At 43.1% G+C, this 27,228-nt stretch overlaps 1 protein-coding gene across 1 annotated transcript in view; it reads left to right on the top strand.

Moving 5' to 3' along the window:
- SSX2IP (SSX family member 2 interacting protein) overlaps window positions 1-26,311 on the top strand; it is a 29,584-nt gene extending 3,273 nt beyond the window's left edge. Inside the window, exons 3-12 of the mRNA XM_078770885.1 lie at window positions 2,555-2,745; window positions 2,892-3,050; window positions 3,548-3,658; window positions 5,577-5,712; window positions 5,933-6,008; window positions 8,770-8,941; window positions 11,205-11,313; window positions 14,808-14,899; window positions 15,023-15,193; window positions 26,186-26,311. Of these exons, the coding sequence (XP_078627011.1) occupies window positions 2,555-2,745; window positions 2,892-3,050; window positions 3,548-3,658; window positions 5,577-5,712; window positions 5,933-6,008; window positions 8,770-8,941; window positions 11,205-11,313; window positions 14,808-14,899; window positions 15,023-15,193; window positions 26,186-26,311 (1,343 nt within the window). The remainder of the gene's footprint in view (window positions 1-2,554; window positions 2,746-2,891; window positions 3,051-3,547; window positions 3,659-5,576; window positions 5,713-5,932; window positions 6,009-8,769; window positions 8,942-11,204; window positions 11,314-14,807; window positions 14,900-15,022; window positions 15,194-26,185) is intronic.
- Window positions 26,312-27,228: the final 917 nt, after the last annotated feature.

The raw sequence follows: 27,228 nt of genomic DNA, 5'->3' as shown, positions 1-27,228 counted from the left end.
ACATACATACATACATACATACATACATACAGTTACGTTTGTAGGGGGTAGACAATGATTACCTTAGAGCCAAGTAGAATGTATAGATTAGTGTGCTCCTACTGTCATGAAGAACAAACCTCAATGTGTCATAAGTAGGAAATTTGTGTCGACCGTATGTCATGTAAGCTTGTATCTTCGTCCCCATGAGAGGGCTGGGGTTTGTTAATTAGCGAGCGATTATGGGTAATTAATCCCCTGTATGTAATTGCCTCTAATATTTTCCTGTGTTCTTTATGACACCGTACTACAGACCATTAACCGGCCATTAACTAAGAAATCGGCCATTAACCACTAATTAAAAACCAACCGGAAACAAGACATCAAGCACTATCGCTAATAACACCGACTTGGTGAGCGCAGAGGCACAAAAGGTCTGGGACCCATGCCCCAAAGAGCAGTGATTGGCAGGGATTTTATTGGCACAGACTGTTAAGATGAGGTTCGCTGATAGGCGCAGAGATGGAGACGTCATGGGATGATGTCAGCCTCAAGTACAAAATAGTTGGAGCGGCGGACATTTTCTCTCTTGGGTCTGGACTTTGTTGGTGAACAGTTGCCGAGAAGCTCTCTCTCAGCATCAACGTCCTCTTGGCTCTTCTCATTCTGGATCCCATAGCGAACGGTCGCTATTGCTCTTGCGCAAGGAAGCTTCATCACGAATGGTCGTGAGGAGGACATCTTGCTGGTGGTCATGAGGAGGAAAAGCTGCGCCGGAGAACTGCGGTTTCCCGTGCAGAGATCGTGAGGACAAGCGCTGCTGGAAGAGCGAGCTGCACGCCAAGGCCGTTCGCTTTGCGCACGGAGCCAGGAGTGAGTGGGCCACGAGTGAGGCTTAGTTCGCGCCAACAAACGTGCGTTTCCCACCAAGGCCTCAGACAATCTTTGACGATTCCTGACGAGATACACCAGCTGATTGGAGAAAAGTTCCACAAATCACACCTTTTTATTTTCCAGTTATTTTATACTTTGTCTGTATTCGGGTCTGTGTGGGAGCGCTCCTATTAGAAATATAGTTTTATCGTGTTTTCTTTGTTACCGGCATTTTCTTTAATAAATCCGGTATTTTTGTACATTTTTATTCCGTGTTTGAGTTCATTTATCCATGTGTGAAGATGTCGGGTGGAGGCCGTCCAGGTAATTTTGTCATCCCCCTTTTCCTTTGAGTGTAACAAATACCGTCATATTGAATTGAACGCCTCGGAGATAAAGCTTGTTTGGTCTTTCGTGTCACCCTGCGGTGTTCACCACACGGGGTAGTGACACGGCAATGCATACATACTGACAGACAGGCAAATGCTGTTCCAGACTGCATTGCCCTCCGGGCTATGCCGTAAAAATATTCCATCCACATCATTGTTCCCAGGATGAAAAATATTGGCGAATGCAAATCTGATTTAAAATAGAACGACCCATGAGCAAGTTTTATGAAAGTTAATTGGCAAGCCTCAATAGCCAATCACTTTTGCTCCTGGGTGATTGCTGCAAAGTTAGTCCGTGATGGGGTTTGAATGCCTTGAATTGTTTGTGATACAGAAAATACAATGTTGGGAGTGAAAATTATGTTGGTGGTAAATATCTGTTCAAATTAATTAACACTTCGACTTGTTCAGGCCCTAACATTGTTGGGCTCCATTTATTGCTCTTTTTATTCCTGTTGATTACTCGCCCCCATTGAACTTCATCCGAAATGAGGGCTTCTGGATTTGGTCTCGTGTGTCCATGTGTCCGCAACCATATCTTGGAGATTTATGAACCGATTCTGTTCATACTTGGTACAAAGACGGTATACCTCGGCACATCATTTTGTTTCGCGATGTGATCAAAGGTGGCTGACTGGCGGCCATTTTTGTTGCAAAAAAAAAAAAAAAACCCATCAATATTGAACACATGTTCAACCATTTCCCGGGCATGCATTTGCTGATGTTGTTCAAATTTGGCACACAGATGGTTTGTACTTGGCTCACATATGCCCGTCATTGATTTTCAAGAACGGTTCCAAGATGGCCAACTAGTGGCCATTTTGTTACTTTAGCGTGCCCCCATCAATTTATAGGACATGCATGGACCGATGTTCTTCAAACTTGACAGACAATACATGAGTATACATATGCAGAAGATATTGTTTTGCCATCCGACCAAAGATGGCCGACTGACGGCGTTTAACTCCATACAGCAAAACTGCTAGAACCACAGCGGGGGCTATGACTGTCTTTTTGTTATTTCTGGTGATTCCCTTGCTTTGACATCGTGTTCTCATTGCAACATGGAAAATTTCAATGTGAATGGCAGTTAAACATATTCATAATTGATTTAATTTGTGAAACTCGTTGGTGCAAGGGTAAGCTTGAGCAATTAAATGAGCAAGTTCCATCAAAGCATTTTTTTATGGACGAGAAGTCTAAAGGTGGGAGGACAGTTGAGCTGGGATGAGCATGTAGGGAATGGGGAATGACCAAGCTGGCAGTGTTTTGTCTGACCTGAATATATACATATATATATATTTTTTTGTCAGATGGACACAACGTATTCTCCCGATATCTGTCAGTCTTGCGGTTGTCACCGAACAACAGCTTCAACACACTCACTTTTTCTCTCCCTGCTGCTCGCTCCACTATTCGTGACCAAGATTCTCTAACGTGCTTGACTCCCATAAAATCCTCTCCATCTGAAACAGAATCCAACTTCTTACCATTGCTCGATCAGGTGCGTGATTACTTTGAATTTGATGGTTCCTTAGTTTCAAATTTGCCTCTTGCTGTGATGCTTGTTTTACTTGATTGTTGTTTTTGATAAACCTGGAGCATCACTTGTGTGACTCATCACGATACTGGCCATTGGGACACCTCCAGGAAGCCGAGGTGGTGGCCGGAGCGCCTCGGCCTGCCTGCTTGCATGATGTCTTCTCGCTCTACGATTTGATGAAGCGACGTTGTGAGAAGCTAAGACAGGAAAATGAGAGCACAGCTAAGGAGCTGAAGCAAATGAGTGCTGCCAACACAAGACTTCAGGTGAAGTTGAATGTGGGTATTCGTCCAATAGGAAATTTATTGACGTGACAATGTGATGAAATATAATAGAACCAAAAATAGTAATTGGCTTGTTCTTGTCACATACCCAGCTCATCCACCAAATTTTGTCATAGCCTGTGCACAATATTTAGGAATATCGTTTTTGGCCATACAACTCAATTCTGAAAAATCACTTAAATTATCGGATTCGGATCTTTGCGAAAGTCTAATCCATCCGGCCTCGTCACACACCCAACCTGTCCACTAAGTTTCGGCCAAATCGATCTAACTTTGAGATCGTACTCACAAACAGGTGAAAGCATAACCGACATACACCTTCAGTGGCAGAGGTAATTCAAGAATGTTGAATACATTTTCAATGTTATGATAAGTTTGAGAAAGCTTGGCGTTGCTTTAAGTGGATTTGTACTTTTGCAACTTGCTGTTTATTTATTTAATTGTTAATTTTTTGTTGTTTCTCATTTATTTTTCAAAAGGATGAGTTTGAGAAAGAAAAGCAGGAAGTGTTTGGGTTGAAAGAGAGGGAGCAAAAGCTGCACAGTGAAGTACAGACCCTTAAAGAAGAAATAGACAAAAAGAAAGATGATGTAAGTGGGTGAACGTCGTACGCATGCACATGGAACCCTAACTCTCGCTTCATTTTTCTTCCTTTATTTTGCTCTTCACGAAACAACTTCTGCTTTAATTCCACATCCCCTCTGCCTGTGCCACAAATTTATTGGCTTAAATTTGAGGAACTTTCCTGAATAATTGGTGGATTTGAGCTTGGCAAGTTGACTGTTTACAGATCCTCACGCCATCACTGCCTCATAACAGATGTTCTTAAGTGCTTCCAGTCCTTGTTTATTGGGCATTTTTTTGTTTTATGATTGGTACCGTTCCAAATCTGGTGTTTTGAACCAAGTGACAATTGGACGCCTTTGTTTGACTTTATTATTGTGGCTGTAGTGTTCAAATTGCGACCTGAAATTATCTGAAGGCTGAAGCTGCAGCACGAGGCGCAGAGAAAAAACATTCTGTGCTTGGGCCGCCTGAATCTGAGCGTTTTGATTGGCACGAGGTGCGATTGATGAACCAAGATGGCGTATTGGTTACAATGTCACCTCTGAGTCTGCACATTCGGCGGTTCCGTCCCTGACAGACTTTACCAAAGACTTTAAAAATGGTACGTACTGCTTCCCTGCGACATTCAATATTTGAAAGGATGGAGCATGGACAAACAACCCTAGGTTGGCAATTGTAGCACAGGCTTTGTCTAATGGGCTCCTCCTGCATTGAAGTTCCTTGAAAGAGACCTCTTGTTAAACCTTGTGCCATGTTAAATATGGCAATGAAGAGCTCAAGAACACTTATCTGATTCTATGTGAGGTATTTGTGGAGGATCACGTTGACAAACTGAATTTTATCACAATGTTCGCTTCCATTATAAAGTTTATTCTTTTTTAAAATTTATTTAACAATTATCATCTGGTCGATCGTGATCGGACACTACAGACAATCTTTTTCTGTTCTCTTATCGCCATCGCTACAGGGAGGTCACACCTGTTGATTTTTGTCGCGTTCCAGTATATTGATGTATGTTGTGGTGGGTCGTCCTCGAGCAGTGACCATGAGAAGGTTCCCAGAAAAGTACCATCTTGGCCATCTCTCGATCACTTCTTCAAACAGTGCCCTTTAACCTGAGATGTTTCTGGAGTAGTGACTCCGATACTCTGGGGATCTTTCCATACAGCTGTTCGTTAGTCCAGTGTGCTCTCCATGAAATGTTGAGTGATGCCCTCAGTCATCTGGTGTGTACACCTTCGAGCCGTTTGGACAGTGTTGGTCATCCAAGTTTCTGCTCGATACAGGAGCACACTCTCGACTGGTGCGGAAGAAGTGTTCCTTCAGTTCTCTGCATCGGTCTCTCCTCCAAACAACAATATGATTGCTGATGCTGCCCAGGCTTTCGCAATCCGGACCTCCATGTCCTTCACAGTGTTGTTAATGTTTGACCCCAGATATTGGAAATCTGGGACCCACTTCTATTTGGTACCACTGAGAGAGCAACTCAGTCTTTTAAAAATATATATTTTTTGGGTTTGATTGAGAGGCCGACTTCTGCGGCTTCACACTCGGCCCTTTGTAGAAGTTGTTGTGCTTCAGCTAGAGTGTCGGAGAGAAGGCTAATACCATCTTTTTGTTGTTTGTTTGTGTTGGCGTCCGTCACCTGTGTTTATGCAACACCTGTGTTGGCGTGCTCCCAGTTTGTGTGCAATATCAAGTTTGCATTAAAAGAAACGTTTTGTATTTTAAAATCTCAACATGGCTGTTGATGAAATGATTTTGTTTCCAGTCTGAAACTCGAAGCTTTATCTTTCCTCCCCATCCCTCAACCTTTATATTTTTAGGTTTGCCAAATGGTATGGTTCCACATGGTACCAAGGTTTGAGAGGGGATCTGAATGCTGTCCTGCCGTTTAGGGACGTTCAGGTGACGTGAATATAAATGTTTCCTTGGATGCAGGAGGTGAAGATCCAGCAGGCGCTGAAACAAGCCAGAGTGAAATTTTTTCACGAGCAGAAGCGGGCAGAGCATGCGATGAACAAGATGAAGCAACGGCTTGCTTTGCTGCAGACCTCCAAGAAGGATAGGTTTATGTGTATGTAGAGCACGGGTCGGGTAGTGCCCACAAGTGCAATGCAGTTTGTTTGTTGCCCCCAAGTATCAATTTAGCTTTCCTCATAGGTGGATTTAAAGTTTTCATTTCCCCATCGTTGTCCTTTGTGACCAAGTTGGGCTCATAACAGTTCTTTGACTTGTCATGCTTTATGCTTTCGAAAACTCCTCTATCTGAGGAACTGATTCGTGTTTTTGTTCAGCGATGGAGGTGCTCAATTGTGTGGGTCGGACAGACGGTCGTCGCAGCTCGTGGAAGACCGGGGACTTGCAGCAGCGGTAAATATGTATGTTGACTACCTTCACCACCGAAGGTGGACAGAGGTTTTCATCTTGTCTGTCTGTGAGCAGAATATCTCGAAGTGATGGATTCGGACGAAACTTTGTGGAAACGGGTGTGTGACGAGGTCGAATTGATTCGATTTTGGTGAAGATGTTGGTCAGGCAAATCTGCATGTTGTATTTTTAGTGATTCTTTGCAATTGAGAGATGGGGCCAAATGACACAGCGCAATATTTGAGAACGTTGACGGGTATGACAAAAGTAGGTGGATAAGTTTGGTAAGCGACAGTAACGAGTAGATTAGATTTTGGTTCAGGTTCGGATGCAGATCCGGCCCATCAGTGGGATACAAACGTAAACTGTTCAGCCTGGCGGAGGTACGCGCTCTACCTGGTGCAGTTCTACTTGTTAATAGTGTCACGGTGAGACTGTAGATTAGCATGTTAATACTTTGCACCACAAACGATATTCAGGAGCATTGAAGATAGAATGCTGTTATCCTCACGTAAATATTGCATGACAATATCTGACCAAAATACATCTATCTTGCGATAATTGTTTGCGGTGCATCGTCTTCTCCTTCGAGTCTCTGAGGGGGTGATGTCTTATGGTACCAAGCTCCTGCCTTGACCACGATACTCCTCCACTTCCCTCTGCCCTCAGCCAACTCTCTCCACCCTCCCCCTACCTTACTGATATCCATCCTCACACAATCCTCCCATTTCAACTGTGGTCTACCGCTTTTCCTTTCCATTCGCCCTCATCCTATCCGCTCTTTGCCATTCTCTTCTCGATCCACACCATGTCCTACCCAACTACAGACAGAATTTCATCAATCTCCCTGTCAAGCTCATCTGCACACCAATGCCATTCTCTTCTCGATCCACACCATGTCCTACCCAACTACAGACGGAATTTCATCAATCTCCCTGTCAAGCTCATCTGCCCAGTGTGCTGGGCCCTGTGCTTTTTCTGGTCTTTATCAATGATCTCTCCGACTCTGGAAAATCCTCTCTATCTCTTTGCTGATGACTCCACTCTCTGCTGCTCCAAGCCTCTTCCCTCAGATCGGCAGTCTGCAGCCTCCTCACTCTGAAGACCTGGACAAAATCAGACTGGTCAAACAAGTGGAACATGTCTTTCAATCCTGACAAATCTCACACTCTTACTATGTCTCTCCGAAAAGATCGACTGGACAACCCTCCCATCTACTTTCTCAACAATCCTCTCCAAGAAGTTCTGTCGCTCAAGCTTTTGCGTCTCACTATCTGCCATGATCTTTCTTGGGAAAACCACATTTCCAAGCTGGCCTCCAAAGCCAGTCGCCGACTGGGCATCCTCCGTCGTGCGAAGTCCTTCCTAGGCACACCTGAGCTCCTCACCACATACAAGGCTTTCATCCGCAGCTCTGGAATACTGTTCTCCCCTATGGGCTGGTGCTCCTGCCTCACACCTGACTCGGCTTCACGCTGTTGAATCCAAAGCTTTCAGAATCATTGGAATCTCCCACGATGAAGCTATCTCTGAGGGCCTTTCACTCACTCACCGCAGGCAGGTAGGTGGTCTTTCTGTCTTCTACCGACTCCTCTCCGGCCTTGCTCCCCCAGCTCTTTCTGTGCTCTGTCCCCCAAATATTCCTACAGGTCGCACAAGATCTGCCAGCTACCCTCTGATGGTTAAACTGCCGAAATCTCGGCTCTCTGCTCACCTTCACTCTTTCATTCCTCTTTTCTCCCGCCTCTGGAACAAACTCTCACACTCACTTCAATCACACTCCTCCCTCCAGGTCTTTAAAACAGGTGTTCACCACCATCTCTTATCTTCCCCCCATCCAAAACCTTGATCTTTTCTACCCCCACTAATTCACCCCAGATCCACCTTGTTTGAAATTCCAACTTCTTTCGTGGAAGTCCTGGCAGTGTCCATATGTTTTATACCTCTCCCACCCCCCCCCCTTCCCATGCCTCCCCCCAAAGCCCTCTCCCTCCCACAGTTCTCTCGATGTCTCCATGTCTCTCGGTCCCTGCTCTCAAATGTTGTTTGTGTCCTTCCCCCTCTCTCCCCATCTTGTGTACCGCTCCCGATGTTATTTGTTTTATGTGTCTGTCTTTCTGTGATTAATGTTCGCTCTTTCACGAGCCTCGATCTTGTATACAAAAAAAATAAAATATATCCTCCTCCCTCGATTCATCCATTCTCCTTATATCCACCCTCCTCACTCCTGCAAACCTCCTGACCCAGTTGTTCTCGCAGACCTGCAACCTATCTTTGTCATTACTACCATTTTGAGACTAAAGGTAGTCTGGCATCGCACAAGACACCAAAACGTTCCCTTTCAAATTTTCAGTCTGACATTACACCCTCCGCCCTCATCCATACGTTCACGGTCACCAGCATCCTCTTCTGCATCTCTGCTTCCCCGGATGTTGAACGTTGCCCTTCCTCTTTCATATAGGTCCATCCAAAGTGAATTTGGGTCTAAGCATTTTCAATATCCTTTTTTAAATTTTATTTATTTATTTATTGTTGATGACTACTTTTTTGTCTGCTGGCAGATAGTTGTCATTTCTTAATTTTTCCAAAGATGTGCTTGATAGAGTAGAAAGCAGAGCTGTAGTTGTAGGTATGGCATTGTCCTACTCTCCCCCCCCCCCCCCCCCCTCTATTGCCACCTGGAGGAGGTGGTAAAATTGCAATTTTGCTTTTGTTTAATAATGCTCTTATTTTTGGGAATCGTTTCCCCTCCGTTTGCTTTCAGGCGTGAGTCGGCCATGCTCTCTTCTCTGCTATCCAAGCATGAAGCTCGGCAGCAATCCTTGCACATACAGAATCTGAAGCTGCGCCAGCTGCTCACGCTGTTGAACCATGAAATCCGTGCTACGATGACGACCGCTGAGCTTCCTGCAAAGAGCGAGGTTGAAACTACACAGGTTGTGTGCGGATTGTACTTTATCACACATCGAAACTACAACGTCGCTAAAAGTGTGGGACCACAGCCAAACTGCTTCCAATATGTTATACACTACTCACAATAAGTTCGGGATATTGTGGGAGTGAGTTAATTACTGTATATATATATATATGGGTTAGGGTATTGAAATCAAGAATGCTGTAATTTTTTCACACAATAACCATAGAATTAGGGCCAACAACTTTTTTCAACATAATTGATACACAAAATGAACCACACCGAAGAACCTGCCAATATCCCTAACTTATTGTGAGTAGTGTAAGTTGGCAAGCCTTAACTTTGCATTTTGTACAAACTAATAATTGTGCATCAGATAAATCTGTTGAAGCCCTGTTGGGTGCTTGCTCAAATTGCAGTTTTGAGGCTGATGAAATTTATAATTTTTTATTATCTGGAATTCAAGAGGTGAAGGCGCTTCAATATTTGGCGATGTCGGTCCGTCAAAAATGAAGAACCTTTTATAACCCACCGTGTTTAATTGTAAAGGGTAATTCTAATGGGTTTCATTCTTTCTAGGTTTGGCCTATTTCATATTAAAAATGCCAAACTGAACTGCTTCCTTCAGACAATTTTTTTGTTATTTATATATATCTACTATATAAGAGATGTCTGTCTATGTCGCCATTTTTCTCAGATATAGCTGAACGGATCTAAGTCAAACTTTCAGAGGTTTATCAGTGAGTGCCTGGGAGTGTTTTAGGCGGGAAAAAAAAAAATCGCTCTCGTGTCGAAGCCTTTTAAATTAATGACAGTTATATACAAGTACACATTCGCATAAATAAATACAAAACAATCACCAGACATTTGAATACAAATAAATCAAACAATTCCAGAAGTGTACGAAGTTGGTAGTACGGCTTCTTCCTCTTCCTGATCGGCATCACGCTTAACTCAAAAACGTGATGAACGCCACATTCACCCACCAGCATATATATGAACCCCCTTCCTCTCCTGCCTCCCCGCTCCCCCCTTTCCACCCTCCCCTCCCCCCTTTCCATCCTCCCCTCCCCCCTTTCCACCCTCCCCTCCCCCATTTCCACCCTCCCCTCCCCCATTTCCACCCTCCCCTCCCCCATTTCCACCCTCCCCTCCCCCCTTTCCACCCTCCCTCCCCCTTTCCACCCTCCCTCCCCCCTTTCCACCCTCCCCTCCTCCCTTTCCATCCTCCCCTCCCCCCTTTCCACCCTCCCCTCCCCCCTTTCCACCCTCCCCTCCCCCTTTCCATCCTCCCCTCCCCCCTTTCCATCCTCCCCTCCCCCCTTTCCATCCTCCCCTCCCCCTTTCCATCCTCCCCTCCCCCTTTCCATCCTCCCCTCCCCCCTTTCCATCCTCCCCTCCACCCTTCCCACCCTCCCCTCCCCTTTCCATCCTCCCCTCCCCCATTTCCACCCTCCCCTCCCCCTTTCCATCCTCCCCTCCCCCCTTTCCATCCTCCCCTCCACCCTTCCCACCCTCCCCTCCCCCTTTCCACCCTCCCCTCCCCCCTTTCCACCCTCCCCTCCCCCCTTTCCACCATCCCCTCCCCCCTTTCCACCCTCCCCTCCCCCTTTCCACCCTCCCCTCCCCCTTTCCACCCTCCCCTCCCCCCTTTCCACCCTCCCTCCCCCTTTCCACCCTCCCCTCCTCCCTTTCCACCCTCCTCTCCCCCTTTCCACCCTCCCCTCCCCCTTTTCCACCCTCCCCTCCCCCTTTTCCACCCTCCCCTCCCCCTTTTCCACCATCCCCTCCCCCTTTTCCACCCTCCCCTTCCCCCCATTCCCCCCCTTCTATCCATATATATATAGTGACAATCAATTTTTGCACTGTTTGGCTTTGTCAAAAGGAAACTGGATGTTTCAGAGGTGGACATCAAGTGGTTTTGGATATTTGAGCATGGCCATCGGTCACACCAAGGTGTTTTCTTTTGTTTGTTGCAGTGGAACATGCAGTAGGAAAGGTGATCTAACTTTCAAGGTTTTCATCAACTTGCGTTTAAAGTCTGAATATAAACTGGAACGTACTTTCCATACAAGAAAACATTTGCATTTGGTGGAAATTTAGAAGAAGCTTGTGACATATTTGGCCCTCGAGAACATGTTTTGAGACTTTTGTGCTTCATCATCAAACTTGCAGGATGGGTCGGCTTCGGTTGTCGGTCTCGCCTTGCCAGAGCATACCTACGAATTTGCATTGGTTCACGATGCACATGGTTGACGAATGTTATGATGCGTTTCTGCTTTTAGCTTGTCGTTATGGAACTGGAGGACATTGAGAAACTGGAGAGTGACACAAAGCACCAATGGCAGCTTTTGAAATCTCACATTGAGGAACTGGGATTGAAAGGAATAAAAGGTGAGATTATTTAATTGTTATATTGCCCTCTGCCCCCAAATAGTTTACAATGCAGTTTTTTTTTTTGTTTTTTTTTTTTTGTATACAGAATCGAGGCTCGTGAAAGAGCTAACATTTATCACAAAAACAAATCAAAGCGACAAACAAATAAACATATGTCACCCACAGGGTGAACCGTATCTTGCCATTTGACCTTGACCTTTGACCTTGACCTTAATAATTTCGTATGGTGAATAGTATGTCTTCATGACCAACGCACATGAAATATTGAAAGATTTTGATGAGAACTGAGGAAATAATTTTTTCATGAAAATTCCGTTTTTTCGTCATGACGTCATCAAATGACGTCATAGCGTCAAACTGTTTACAGATCTGGGAAGCACTCATCAAGGGCATTCATATGAGGTATTACTCGATATGGTACCTACGATTTCAAAATTTGACCTTGGGGTCAATAATTTTCGACCTCCAGCGCTAACCATGAAGGTCAAGGCCGATCGCCACCAAAAACTAATCAGCTGAGCGCCGGACCATATACTAGATTCCCATGAAGTTTGGAGACGATCCGATCAAAGTTACTCAAACAATTAGTGTTTCGTCGACCTCCATGATTGGCCGCAAAGTGACCTTGACCTTTGACCTTGACCTTCATAATTTTGTGTGCTAAAGGGTATCTCTAAAAGACTGATATGCGAACTTACAAGAGTTTCCAAAGGGAACTGTGCTCTACAGAGTGACCTAAACAATGCGAACTAAAGCAATACAATATACATGAAAAGTGCAGTTTTTTCGTCATAACGCCGTCAAATGACGTCACATTGTCAAACTAGTTATATGTTTGGAAAGCACTCAACAAGGGCTTCAATTTGAGGTACTACTCGATATGGTAACTGAAACTTGAAAATTTTACCTTTTGGTCAAAATTGAATGACCTTCAAAATGACCTTGAAGGTCAAGGCCGATCGATACCAAAAACTAATCAACTGAGCGCCATACCACACCCTATATACCCACCAAGTTTGGAGATCATAAGATCAAAGTTACTCAAAAAATAAGGGTTTCGTAATTTGACCTTGGGGTCAATAATTTTCGACCTCCAGCGCTAACCATGAAGGTGAAGGCCGATCGCCACCAAAAACTAATCAGCTGAGCGCCGGACCATATACTAGATTCCCATGAAGTTTGGAGACGATCCGATCAAAGTTACTCAAAAAATAAGGGTTTCGTTGACCTCCATGATTGACCGCAAAGTGACCTTGACCTTTGACCTTGACCTTCAAAATTTTGTGTGCTGAAGGGTATCTCTATAGGACTCTGATATGCGAAGTTACAGGAGTTTCCAATAATAACTGTGGTCTACAGAGTGATCTAAACGTGAAAAAAAAATGATTAACCACAAACAAAAAAACAAAAAAACAAAAAAATGAACATATGTCACCCACAGGGTGAACCGTATCTTGCCATTTGACCTTGACCTTAATAATTTCGTATGGTGAATAGTATGTCTTCATGACCAATGCACATGAAATATTGAAAGATTTTGATGAGAACTGAGGAAATAATTTTTTCATGAAAATTCCGTTTTTTCGTCATGACGTCATCAAATGACGTCATAGCGTCAAACTGTTTACAGATCTGGGAAGCACTCATCAAGGGCATTCATATGAGGTATTACTCGATATGGTACCTACGATTTCAAAATTTGACCTTGGGGTCAATAATATTCGACCTCCAGCGCTAACCATGAAGGTCAAGGCCGATCGCCACCAAAAACTAATCAGCTGAGCGCCGGACCATATACTAGATTCCCATGAAGTTTGGAGACGATCCGATCAAAGTTACTCAAAAAATTAGTGTTTCGTCGACCTCCATGATTGGCCGCAAAGTGACCTTGACCTTTGACCTTGACCTTCATAATTTTGTGTGCTAAAGGGTATCTCTAAAAGACTCTGATATGCGAACTTACAAGAGTTTCCAAAGGGAACTGTGCTCTACAGAGTGACCTAAACAATGCGAACTAAAGCAATACAATATACATGAAAAGTGCAGTTTTTTCGTCATAACGCCGTCAAATGACGTCACATTGTCAAACTAGTTATATGTTTGGAAAGCACTCAACAAGGGCTTCAATTTGAGGTACTACTCGATATGGTAACTGAAACTTGAAAATTTTACCTTTTGGTCAAAATTGAATGACCTTCAAAATGACCTTGAAGGTCAAGGCCGATCGACACCAAAAACTAATCAACTGAGCGCCATACCACACCCTATATACCCACCAAGTTTGGAGATCATAAGATCAAAGTTACTCAAAAAATAAGGGTTTCGTAATTTGACCTTGGGGTCAATAATTTTCGACCTCCAGCGCTAACCATGAAGGTCAAGGCCGATCGCCACCAAAAACTAATCAGCTGAGCGCCGGACCATATACTAGATTCCCATGAAGTTTGGAGACGATCCGATCAAAGTTACTCAAAAAATAAGGGTTTCGTTGACCTCCATGATTGACCGCAAAGTGACCTTGACCTTTGACCTTTGACCTTCAAAATTTTGTGTGCTGAAGGGTATCTCTATAGGACTCTGATCTGCGAAGTTACAGGAGTTTCCAATAATAACTGTGGTCTACAGAGTGATCTAAACGTGAAAAAAAAATGATTAACCACAAACAAAAAAACAAACAAAAAAACAAAAAAACAAACAAACAAACAAACAAACATACAAGCTGACTGATACATCTTGCAAAAACTTCGTTTTGGCAAGATAACAAACAAACAAACATACAAGCTGACTGATACATCTTGCAAAAACTTCGTTTTGGCAAGATAACAAACAAACAAACATACAAGCTGACTGATACATCTTGCAAAAACTTCGTTTTGGCAAGATAACAAACAAACAAACATACAAGCTGACTGATACATCTTGCAAAAACTTCGTTTTGGCAAGATAACAAAGTATATAAAAAGGGGAGCGGTAGACAAGATGGGGAGAGAAGGGGAAGCACATAAACACATTTGAGAGCAGAGACATCAGGAATGTGTGGGAGGGAGAGGGATTGGTGGAAGCTGGCCCCCAAAGCCAGTCGCCGAATGGGCATCCTCAGTCGTGCGAAGTCCTTCCTTGGCACACCTGGAGGTATTGACTTCTATAGGGTTGGTTTTCTAAGGCTTGTATGAAAATATTAACTTATATCAATTAATTTTGTCATCACTTAAAAAAAAAAATTTGAACTGTGTACGATGGATGTGTACAAGCTTCAGAATTTGGATGAAATATGTTCTAAAAAAGTTTGGATATGATCCGTTTCACTTTAAGAATGTACTCTATCCCACGTTGACGATGCATATTGAGGGTAACTCTCCCCAAAATGTTTGCATCACGTTTCATAATCTGAAACTTGTTTCCAGTGTACCTGTAATATGAGATTTGATTACTTTGTTGATTAGTGTTATTTGCAAGTTTTCTTAAAGCTCTAACCTGTTGGGACCTTGAAGGAATGACGTCTGAGCCGGAGGTGGTGGCGTGTTTGAAGTCCGAGCTCAGCGAGTGCCAACAGTTGCTGTACCTGCATGAAAAAGTATTTAAGGTAATGATGGAACGTCTGCACGTTAACTTGATTAGTTTTGGACTGCAATTCGCCACGCCAAGGTGTGACTGTGTGCTCGTTGAATTAAGAGTCGTATAACAATGTCCACACCCCATCGAGCAGCAATTTACCTCTCCACCGGACCTGGAGACCAAGGCACTCCTGCAGGATTCGTATCTGCTCGAGGAGCGCGAGTGCTTCTTGGCAGAGCAGCAACGCTTTGCTCAGGAACGTTCAGCATTCAAAATGGAACGACAACGCTTCACAGACGCTGCAATCTGCCTGGGCCATGAGGTACCAAGTTTTCCTGATCTCTAGTGATTTTGCTTTGCTTTGCTTTGATCTAAAAACAAAAAACGACAATATGAAGTGTGCTCTGCTTGAGTGCTCATGTTTCACCAGCAAAACGAGCGTTCACAAATTGCTATCGACCTTCGTCCGCAAAAATGACTCCAGCGAAACTTTATATTAAAAACTATCAAATTTAAGCTTGTGTTTTCTGTTTTCGAACTCCAATTTGTGTTTTCTCAATCCTAAAGGAGTCTTAATATTGAATATGTAAGCTTTAAATTTGAATTGTGCCGCGATAGTACATCTATCTATAATTCCACTAATCTCTGTGTGTATGTTTGTTTGTACGTTTGTTTGTTTGTTTGTATGTCTGTGACCGCTGTTTCTCGACAACTACCGGTCCGATATACTTGAAACTTGCCAGGTATATTGCTGGGGACCCGAGGATGTGCCTTTTCAAGGTTTCATATTAATCGGACAATTACTTACCGAGCTATGTCCAAAAAACGATTCAACCAATCAGAGAGCAGCGAGCTATCGCGTGTGCCGAACGTGGCGGACACACTCTGCCTCGGATGGCACATTTGAGAGCGTATTCATTTATTTCACGTTTGCAAACTATGTTGCCGTTAAACTATGTTTTAAAACTAATAAAAACTAATTTGCGATTCATCGTAACTGCGATATACGACCTTCCGGACAGAGGACTGCACTTCCGGCATCCAATCACAGAACGCGTTATTGCGTAGGCGTGGCCGATGTGAGAGCGAGCTGATGCTGAGCCCAGCGCGTGCGCCATTACGGTACGTAATTCGATTTCTTCCGGAGAAAATAATTTCTCGATTTCTTATGCGCATTATTTCTCCCAATTCAGTCAGAGCGAAGGGCGGAAGCGAAGAGCGTTGTTTTTTTTGTTTACGGGCGTACGGGCGGGGTAGAGCGTACGGGTAGCGTTTTTTTTTTTTTTGGCACATTTGAGAGCGTATTCATTTATTTCACGTTGGCAAACTATGTTGCCGCTATGTTGGCGTTAAACTATGTTTTAAAACTAATTAAAACTAATTTGCGATTCTTTCGCTTTCCTGCGCATTTGTGCACGCTATGGCGATTTCTTTACCAAACTCCGCTAGCCGTTAGCTTTGGACCAAACCATTTCATGTAAATAGAGGGGGGGGGGGGATTGTCACCGTACTCGCAAGCCGTTAGCTTTGGACCAAACCATTGCATGTAAATAGAGGGGGGGGGGGGGGGGATATACTTTTAGATATATATATAGTACGGGCATGCCCTAGTTGTATTAAAAGCATGGCACAGAAGAACCATTACATGGTTCATTTAGGCCGAGGACCCTCACTATACCAGAGATGAGGGCGTGTGGGGGTTGGCAGGATTTGGGTGTGATGGGGGTGGAAGATGACTGCGATAGTGGACACCAGTCAACACCGGATGAAAAAGGTACCAAGGTTAGCAAAAATGTCCAACGTGCGTTTGCCGAATGCTGATTGATTGCAAGGACAGAAAATCGAAATCTGAGCAGACTTTTACAAGAAGTGATATCCTCAACCAAATTATCCTCTGACCATGTGGAGACATGGGTTCAAATATTTCGTTCAAATTTTATCGTTCTTTGTTTAGTTGCATATATTATATATATATTTTTGTATTTTTATTTATTTTATTTATTATATTTATATTTTATTATTGTACACCGCTCCTTTCCTATGCCACCTCCAGGCATTGCAAATCGTCATTGCCGGGCACCGAAGGGGGCTCGGCAGTGACGCACGCTGAAAGGGAGTACTCAGTTTTCACTCTGGTTTCTTGCTTGTTTGTCCGGGCGATATCTCAGCCATCCTTTGAGCTAGGAAGCTGAAATTTCGGCACAATAGTGAGCAAGTCCTTTGTCAAAATCGATATTTTTTGTTTTTTGATTAATCAATTAATTGATTCGTTATTTCATTATTAGCGATTAATTAAGTACTTATTTAATTAATCAAATTTCCTTTCTCTTCTGACCATTAACTCAGGCACCTTTTGAGTTAGGAAGCTGATTTTTCTGAAATTTCGGCACAATAGTGAGCAAGTCCTTTGTCAAAATCGGTATTTTTTGTTTTTTGATTAATCAATTAATTGATTCGTTATTTCATTATTAGCGATTAATTAAGTACTTATTTAATTAATCAAATTTCCTTTCTCTTCTGACCATTAACTCAGGCACCTTTTGAGTTAGGAAGCTGATATTTGGACATGCCAATGACCAGGTGATTTGGCTGCAAAGGATATTTTTGATTTATTAATTAATCAATTAATCGATTAATTATTTAATTATTCGATTAATGACCAAAAAATTTTTTTTTTTTAAGTTACAGATTCTGATGAAATAGTGGTAGTTTGTGTTCTCTGACCAAATTGATTCATAATTTAATTTTTTTATGATTATTATTTATTTATTTTCATTATTAATCATTTATTTATTTCCTTTCTCATTTGGCCAATATCTCAGGCACCTTTTGAGCTGGGAAGCTAATATTTGGACATGAGTGACCAAGTGATGTGGCTATCAAGGTTATTTTTGATTTATTGATTAATCATTTCATCTATTAATTATTTATTGATTAATCGATTAATTATTTATTGAGTAATCAATTAATTATTTAATTTTTTATAAATGACTTATTTAATTAAATTTCTAAAAGATACATCTTCGGATGAAGCACTAGTGGTTTAGTTATGCGATTAGCCAATTGATTATGAAAATATTTTGTGATAATCTTTTATTGATTTTAATTATACAATTAATCAATCAATTAGTGTACACCTCTCCCTCCCAATGTAGCCTCAATGAGCTGCACTGCGGTATTGCGAGGCGCCCCGGCAATGCCGCGCTGCAGCATATTTAATTATTTGGCATGGGGCGGTGTACTTTGAATGTATTTGTACTTGTATTGATATTTATTCTATTTATTAATATTATTATATTATTATAAATGTATTTTATATCTCTTCTCTCTATATTATAAAAGAAAGTTTCTGTTTGTTTCTCTGTGCAAGCTGATCTCCTGAACGGTGAAAGATAGGAGGAAACCTCCAATACATAAAATGTCGGGACGGGCCCCGGGAAGGTGATAGGCTAGTTGGCGAGACCGGTTGAGGCCGCATAGGCCGGACCAGGCCCATTTCGCAATGAAAAGCTGAGCTGAATTACAGTAGTCAATCTTCTTTGGCCGCGAGTAAAAGCTGAATTATAGTCGTAAATTCATTCAAATATAACCCGGGCAACGACGGGTGCTTTCAGCTAGTCTATATATATATATATATATAGACAGACAGACAGATAGATAGATAGATAGATATAGATATATATATATATAAAAAGGTTTTCTTTGTCTGCACACGCTAATCTCCTGAACGGTGAAAGACAGGGGGAAACCTCTGAAACAAAAATTTTTTGGGCCGGGCCCCAGGAAGGTTATAGGCTGGGTGGCGAGGCCGGTAGAGGCCCACCTCGGCTGGGCTGGGCCCATTTCGCAATAAATCATCTTCTTCTTTCAAAATTCTCTTGAAGTACAACTTACGCACTTAATAGGAATATCTGAATGATTGCAACACATGCTTCCTAAATTCTCTCTCACGGGGCCCGACAGAAGAAAGAACAAGGAATCGTTGAGCATTAACTGATACTGGGCTTGCGTCAGACCTATGTACAGGAGATTAAATTAATTCAAAAAGAACCCGGGCAACGCCGGATGCATTCAGCTAGTACATATATATTTATTATACGATTATATTTACATAAAAAATATATTGTATTTTATCTATTATTTTATTTCTATTATATTATGTTTATATATTATATTTATATTATAAATATATTATATTAGATTTATGATTATTTTATTTATATTGTATTATATTGTTTTATTTTTATTTATTATTTTATTTATATTATATTTATATTTACTATTTTATTTATATTATATTTATTTATAATATTTATTATTATTTTTCGTTTTTTATTTGGTTGTAATTTTTTATCGTAGAGTAAAATTTCACTAGGTCTGGGAGGTCGGTGGTTCAAAACCCTGTCTAAGTCGTACTAAAGATTTAAAAATGGTACCTGCTGCTTGCTTGTGTGATGCCGAACATTGGATAACAGATCACAAAGACAGCCTTCTTTCACCTGAAAAACATCGCCCGTCTCCGTCCATCCCTCTCCTCCGTGGCTGCAGAAACCCTCATCCACGCCTTCATCACTTCCCGTCTGGACTACTGCAATAGCCTCCTTTATGGTTCACCCTCAACAATCACCAATAAACTCCAATACATTCAGAACTCCGCTGCCCGTCTACTCACCCATTCCCGGACCCGTGACCACATCACCCCCCGTCCTTTACAAGCTTCACTGGCTCCCCATCTCCCAGAGAATCCAGTACAAAATCCTCTTCGACCTACAAAGCCCTCCATAACCTGGCCCCATCCTACCTGGCTGACCTCTCCAAACACACTCCCACCCGCAACCTCCGCTCTGCTGGTACCAACCTCCTGACCCCCCCCCCCCCAATCCGGACCAAATTCAGATCCTGGGGGGACAGGGCCTTCTCCATCGCTGCTCCCACCCTCTGGATCTCAATACCTCACACCATCAGAGACTCCTCCTCACTCACCACATTCAAAACATCACTCAAGACCCACCTGTTCAACACTGCATTCAACATTTAACCCACAGCATCTAACCCCTGACTATCTCCTCTCCTTCTCCCTCCTTTGTGCTTTGAATATTTCCCTTTTGATTCTTCTTTTTTTTGCAATTGTTGTTATGTTTTGCTATGCATTATGTTTTGCACTCTGTCAAAGCGTCTTTGGGCTCCCTGAAAAGCGCTATATAAAATAAATGCATTATTATTATTATTATAGAGCATGGACAAACAATGCTGGAAAGGCAATTAAATGGCAAACCACCTCGTATAACCCTTGCCAAGAAACTGTTTTGGCAGCATCAACGCTCTGTGGACTACGGTACATACAATCAAAATCTGTGTACTTCTCCGATGTATTATATAGACCCGCATACAATTTGGTACAGAATACTTGAGCATGCACACACTGATGCTGATAAAAGAAACCCGATCAGGAAATTGGATGAGCAGCATGTAATGTTTCACTTTTCACCACCTGCACTGGGTCATCTTCGAAAATGGCATCCACATTACTTTCCCACAATCTGTGCACGACCTATGTCAATACCTCTAGATTGGCCACTCGTGCAAATATGTTTGGGAATTGCTCGGTGTCTGTCACCAAATGTTGCGTCGCACCATTGGGACGGTTCAAGGGGCAAAGAATGGCTGCCGCTTCCAGTGCAATGCCCATAAGTGCAATTTCTGGAGCGCACGTAGGTACTGTCAAGCTGGATAAGTCATGGAGACCTCATTAAAGTCGCCCAAAAGTTTAACTCTTCGTGAGATTATCTTGTCACCCTTGCCAGAAGGAGCTGTTTTTTTTTTTTAAAGCATGATCCCTCCAGAATGACCCGCAACGAGTAATCTCCCATCAAATTTCATACAGCACAGTTCATAATGGCTCATCAGTAGTTTGAGATCCAGAAGACCACTGTTCTACTTCCCTTAACTAGGGCCCAACGACACCGTGTGCAATGCATGACGCAATCTCAACTTGAGGATGAAAGGTTAGTGCCTTGTTCTTTTCATCAATTCATCTAGATTCTGTTTAGGCCTCAATGATGGATGTGTGGGAGAAGAGCTCGGTAGTGATTTGCTCATTGAGCAACATAATCTTTGATTAGAGCAACTTGATTGTGTTTGGCATACAAAGTTGTTCATGTAACTGGGTCTTGTCATTATTCAGAAGGGGTGCTACTTGTGTCACAAATTAGATATATACACCTGTGGTCCCTCTAGCCTGACTAAGATCAACTTTTTATGACATAGCTGTCTAGAACAGTCTGTCCGTCTGTCCGTCTATGTATGTATGTCCCCTCAAACGTATACCAATCAGAGCTGAGGATCTGGTCACATGACAGTGTGATGTGATTACGTCTGTCATTACGTCAGCTGACATTCCACACGCCGCCATTTTGATTTATATGCCGTTCATGCCGAACATATCATCGAACCTGTCGTTTATCGCAATCGCCATGCTCGACCTTTACGTTTTTCATTCAGTGTGAAACAAACAAATCAACCCTTGTGGGGTATGTACCCAGCCCTTGTGGGGTATATAGATTACAGTAGATCTTCCCTCAGTTCTGTAAGCAAAGCTTGCCTCATGGATGTTGGGATTCCTCCAAATTTCTTTGTTTAATGTTATAAACAGCATTAGTGACTGTTTAAAAAAAGCTAATCACGTGTGTTTGTGGTTCATAATATATTGCAAGCCCGGCTACACGGTGTTAGACTTTCGGTCTTGTTTTTTAATACCTCTGCCAACAAAGTTGCCAGAGACTGTTTTTGGGTTGTCCGCTGGCTCAGTCCATGTTAAGTTTTCGTTTCTGCGATAACTTAGTGGCTGAAGGGATCAAAGTCAAACTTGGAGTAAGTATGCATGAAAGCATGATGTAATAATGTGGGCGGAGGCATATTGGGTGACATCATGGTGGTGAAGTGGTCTGTTTTTTTTTGTTTTTTTTAAAATAATGGATAACACCTGTCCACACCATGGTATGACAACTTTAGAACCACAACATGACAAACTGACCTGCATTTTTAATCTTATTGGAACATGCTTGGGACAACAAAGGTCTTATTTTGTCACGGCTTCCCACCATCAATATTATCGACTGGAAGTGTCCCTGGTCAAAGAAAGGTGCAAGATCCCTTCATGACTGCTGGATTGACTGATTCTGCTGACGAGATGTGTACAAGTTTGTATTGAGGTCGACAGTGGTCACACTTTGTAAACTTGTCTGATCATTTGTAGACTGGCATAGTTGCCCACTTTCACACTTTAGACAACCAAGTTTCCACATTCACCGATATATTTGAGTGATAGATCAATTTGCTGGTCTTCGAGAATCTGAACTCGCATGGACATGCAATGAGTCTCGACCTTTGTTGCTGAATTTCTCGAAATCTATTGTTTAAAAATATTGTTGCGGATCTCAGCGCCAGTCTTTTCCCCTTACCAAGGGGGGATTAGTCCCCTTGTCTTTGACTAGCCAATGGGACCCGGGACCTATGACGTCCCTCCCGGACAGCGCGAAGTAGGGTCGTAGGACTAATCACTAATACCCAAGTACTCGCGCCGCCCGGAAACGGGGAAATAAGCCCGGCCCGAATCACTGGTGTTGGTGGATATGCCGAGCGGTAGCGAACCCGTGACCCGAGCCGTGATCAATGACTAAACCCGATCCAAGTGGTTCTTAATCGTTCCACGCTTACCCAATGATGGAAATCATAGAAACGGTCGAATTTGGAAGAAAGGAAGAACAGAATTTATTTACACTTTGTACAATAATCAGAAGAAGAAAACAGTGCAGTCTTAATCACAGTCTTAACTTATCCCTTGACAAACGGGCCGGTTCACACTCAGACACACTCATGCAGGGTTGCAGACGAACAGGTTGATGGTCCAGGGATGGTGTCCGGGCAGCTCTCCCTCCGGTCCCCAACTCGCACCGCGAAGATGAATACAGTGGCCAGGAGCTCTCCGCGTGTCGTTGGTGCGCACAGGGTTTATTACAGGGCGAACGGTAGGGCTGGCTTTGGTGGTTACACTCACGGCCGCATACGTAATAGTTCAATAAACGTGAACAATGCGCTTCCAAGTCCTCGATACTGTCGTGTGCATGCGCTACTTCGTGAGTTCTCCAACAACCAATCCTCAGTGCTCTCCAACAAGTCCTTTTCCAGCCAGTCCTCGCCAGTCCTGTTCAAGGGCTTTGGACAAAGACTTGTATAGCCTTGCCCAGCGAACCTTCCAGCACTTGCCCAGACGTGCCCTTACCACGCCCTATCACGCCATGCCCTCCGAGCCCTGGTTGGCTGTTGCTCCTTACCGTCACCGCCTCTGACGTGCTACTTCATGCCGCCACACCCCGACCTCACGCTCCTCCCTCTTTTCAGGCCTACATCGTGTCACTTGGCTAGTTTCGAGCCAACAGGGCAGCGAACGCTGCTGGCAGCCAAAGCGTAACAAATTGCGGGTAGCCAAAGCGTAACAAACTTGAGGGATGCCAAATGGGGCGCGGGATCGATTATGCCCACTGATGTAATTGGGGGGTGGCGCAAAGATGAAAGGACCGAAGCTCATTTCTTTACACAACACAGATATTACTAGGGAAATGGCCTACTCTTACACATACCATGACGTAACTAATACTCTAAGTGGGCCTACGTGTTGCTTGTGGACTAACTATGGGGGGCAAACCTTTAACCTTTAATGATGTCATATGTACAATCTCAAAACCGCAACTATATATATATATATATATATATATATATATATATATATATATATATATATATATATATATATATATATATTTAAATATTAAAAAAATAGTTTCAACTTTTGTTTAAAAAAAAAATTCATATATATATATTCTTCCATGAGCCAGTGGTTTTAAAACAAAGTATCTTACTGATGGATAATACATGGAATTATCTCATCCAGATTGTAATCCGAGATTAAATGGGTATTCACCTTGATCCAAATGACAAAATATGGCGGTGACACTCCCAAATTGTGCACCATGCAAAACGAGTTGAACCCGTAGCTTTAAGGTGAAGCTGATTTCAAGGGAATGATTAATATAAATGGGGACAATTTAAGATCATCTCATTAAAAAGGTGTGGAAAGCTGAGAAGTTTGGCCTTTACAGGACCATTCCAGCATACAGCTCATTACAACACTGCAAAACTGGGGAAAATGGTGTTAAATTGACCCAAGCATTCACCCCATTTGGCCCCCGTGCATCGATTTGACATTTTTTAACCTGGTGCTTGGACTTGCAGTAACCAAATGGTACATACAAACATATTGTGGAAGAGCATTTTATTTTATTTTATTTCTTCGACAGGATTTAAGGCCGAGTCGTAACACATCATGTTCATGTGACATGCTTGAAACAAGACCAGACTTTATTTCAGAGAAATACAGCCAATGAAGGTAGTGTGGATGGGGGTCCGCCATCACTTACCAGAGCACTCTGGGAACCAGCAATGGCATCTTAATGGCCTTTTCTGTTCGCATTCAGCAGGGTAATTAAGAAAGTAATTTTGATGCTCAAAATGGAGTTGTCAACAAACATGAGCAACGTGACATTCATATATAAATTTTTTATTATTTTATTTTCGATGCATTTCCACAGTTTTGTCTGTCAACTTTGTCTAAACTTGTCACTCGAGCATTTGGGTCTCACTATCTGCCATGATCTTTCCTGGGAAAACCACATTTCAAATCTGGCCTCCAAAGCCAGTCGCCGACTGGGCATCCTCCGTCGTGCGAAGTCCTTCCTTGGCACACCTGAGCTCCTCACCACGTACAAGGCTTTCATCCGCAGTTCAATGGAATACTGTTCCCCCCTCTGGGCTGGTGCTCCTGCCTCACACCTAGCTCGTCTTCACGCTGTTGAGGCCAAAGCTTTCAGAATCATTGGAATCTCCTGTGAAGAAGCTAACTCCAAGGACCTTTCACTCACTCACCGCAGGCAGGTTGGTGGTCTTTCTGTCTTCTACCGACTCCTCTCTGGCCTTGCCCCCCAGCTCTCTGTGCACTGTCCCCCAAATATTCCTACAGGTCGCACACGATCTGCCTGCAACCCTCTTATGGTTAAACTACCAAAATCAAGACTCTCTGCTCACCTTCACTCCTTCATTCTCTTTTCTCCCGCCTCTGGAACAAACTCCCCCACTCCCTTCAATCCCACTCCTCCCTCCAGGTCTTCAAAACAGCTGTTCACCACCATCTCTTATCTTCCCCCATCCAAAACCTTGATCTTTTCTACCCCTGCTAATTTCACCCCAGATCCACTTTTTTGAAATACCAACTTCTTTCCTGGAAGTCCTTGCAGTGTCCTTGTGTTTTATACCTCCCACCCCCCCCCCCCCCCGCTTCCCATACGTCTGCCCCCCCAAGCCCTCTCCCTCCCACAGATCTCCTGATGTCCCTGCTCTTAAATGTTTTGTGTGCTTCCTCTTCTCTCCCCATCTTGTCTACCGCTCCCCTTATTATATACTTTGTCTGATTTTTTTTTTGTGTGTGTGATAAATGTTAGCTCTTTAACGAGCCTCGATTCTGTATACATAAAAAAAAAGAAAAAAAGATTGTTGGTCAAATGTTTCTGCATGGGATGTCGTGGTGATTTAAATTTAATGTTCCAATTGGTACAACATATTGTAAGCTTGAAAATGCCGACATCTAAGATTAGGCCAAATGTACACCAAAAATGATTACTGGGAGAGTAAGTGGACATGCACGCCAGCATTTGCGGAAGATTCCTGAAGGAGAGGGAGGGTAGACAGGCCCTCCCGACCGTTTCATGTGCAACCCATTTCCATCATTTATTTGCTTCAACAAAAGTGATGTCAACGAGAGCCACACTATCGAGTTCCCATACTGCTCCCAATGCAAACAGGAAACGGGTATTGGCAAGAGGAACACTGCAGGATGTGGTATGTGCAAACGAGCATTAAAGTAAACTAACGATGCAACTACTTGGACGAAAGCTGTGGTTGGATTGGAATGGGTCCGAGGTTGAAAGGAGCGGGTACGGATATGTAATTAATAAAAAAAATCAAGCCCGTTTCCCAATCAATATTGTCCTTTTGGTATCCCAATAGGTTAACTTATTAATTTATTTAATTTTATTCTGGATTTGCCATTTTCATTGTCGCATTTTCTTGGCATCTTTCTTCCCTGCCACAAATACAATTGTTTTTGATGCAATTTGAATATACCCATGTGGAGGACATCATTGCTTTCAACTACTGGCGTGTATTATTCTTTCCTTGTAATTGTACTCATTTATTGCCTCAGCGGCGTCTATTTGAAGCTGAGCGGGCAAGCTGGATGCAACAGCAGCTTTCATCTTTGACGCCGTTCCGTGATCTCCAACTACCCAGTGCTTCGAGCACTAATGGTAGTAGCGCACCAGCTTTTTGATATGACAATTGCATTTTTTATGGAAAATTGGGGTGTGCATATATACAGTGCATTCAGAAAGTATTCAGACCCCTTCACTTTTTTCACATTTTGTTATGTTGCAGCCTTATGCTGAGATCGTCTAAATTCATTTTTCCCCTCATCAATCTACACTCAATACCCCATAATGACAAAAAGAAAGCAGGATTTTAGAAAGTTTTTGCAAATTTATTAAAAAGAAAAAACTGAAATATCACATTGACATAAGTATTCAGACCCTTAACTCAGTACTTAGTTGAAGCACCTTTGGCAGCGATTGCAGCCTCGAGTCTTCTTGGGTGTGATGCGACAAGCTTTGCACACCTGGATTTGGGGATTTTCTGCCATTCTTCTCTGCAGATCCTCTCAAGCTCTGTCAGGTTGAATGGGGACCGTCGGTGGACAGCCATTTTCTGGTCTCTCCAGAGATGTTCGATTGGGTTCAAGTCAGGGCTCTGGCTGGGCCACTCAAGGACCTTCACAGAGTTGTCCCTAAGGCACTCCTGCATTGTCTGGGCTGTGTGCTTTGGGTCATTGTCCTGTTGGAAGGTGAACCTTCGGCCCAGTCCCAGGTCCTGAGCACTCTGTTTCATGTTTTCATTGAGGATATCTCTGGACTTTGCTCTGTTCATTGTTCCCTCAACCCTGACCAGTTCCCCAGTCCCTGCTGCTGAAAAACACCCCCACAGCATGATGCTGCCACCACCATGCTTCACCGTTGGGATGGTATTGGGCTGGTGATGACCGGTGCCTGGTTTCCTCCAGACATGATGCTTAGAATTAAAGCCAAACAGTTCAATCTTGGTTTCATCAGACCACAGAATCTTGTTTCTCACAGTTTGAGAGTCCTTTAGATGCTTTTTTGCAAACTCCTAGCGGGCTTTCATGTGTCTTTCACC

This window comes from Myxine glutinosa, chromosome 1 (assembly GCF_964187855.1).
Source record: "Myxine glutinosa chromosome 1, kmMyxGlut1.1, whole genome shotgun sequence".
NCBI lineage: Eukaryota > Metazoa > Chordata > Myxini > Myxiniformes > Myxinidae > Myxine > Myxine glutinosa.
This window is presented reverse-complemented; position numbering and strand designations above follow the sequence as displayed.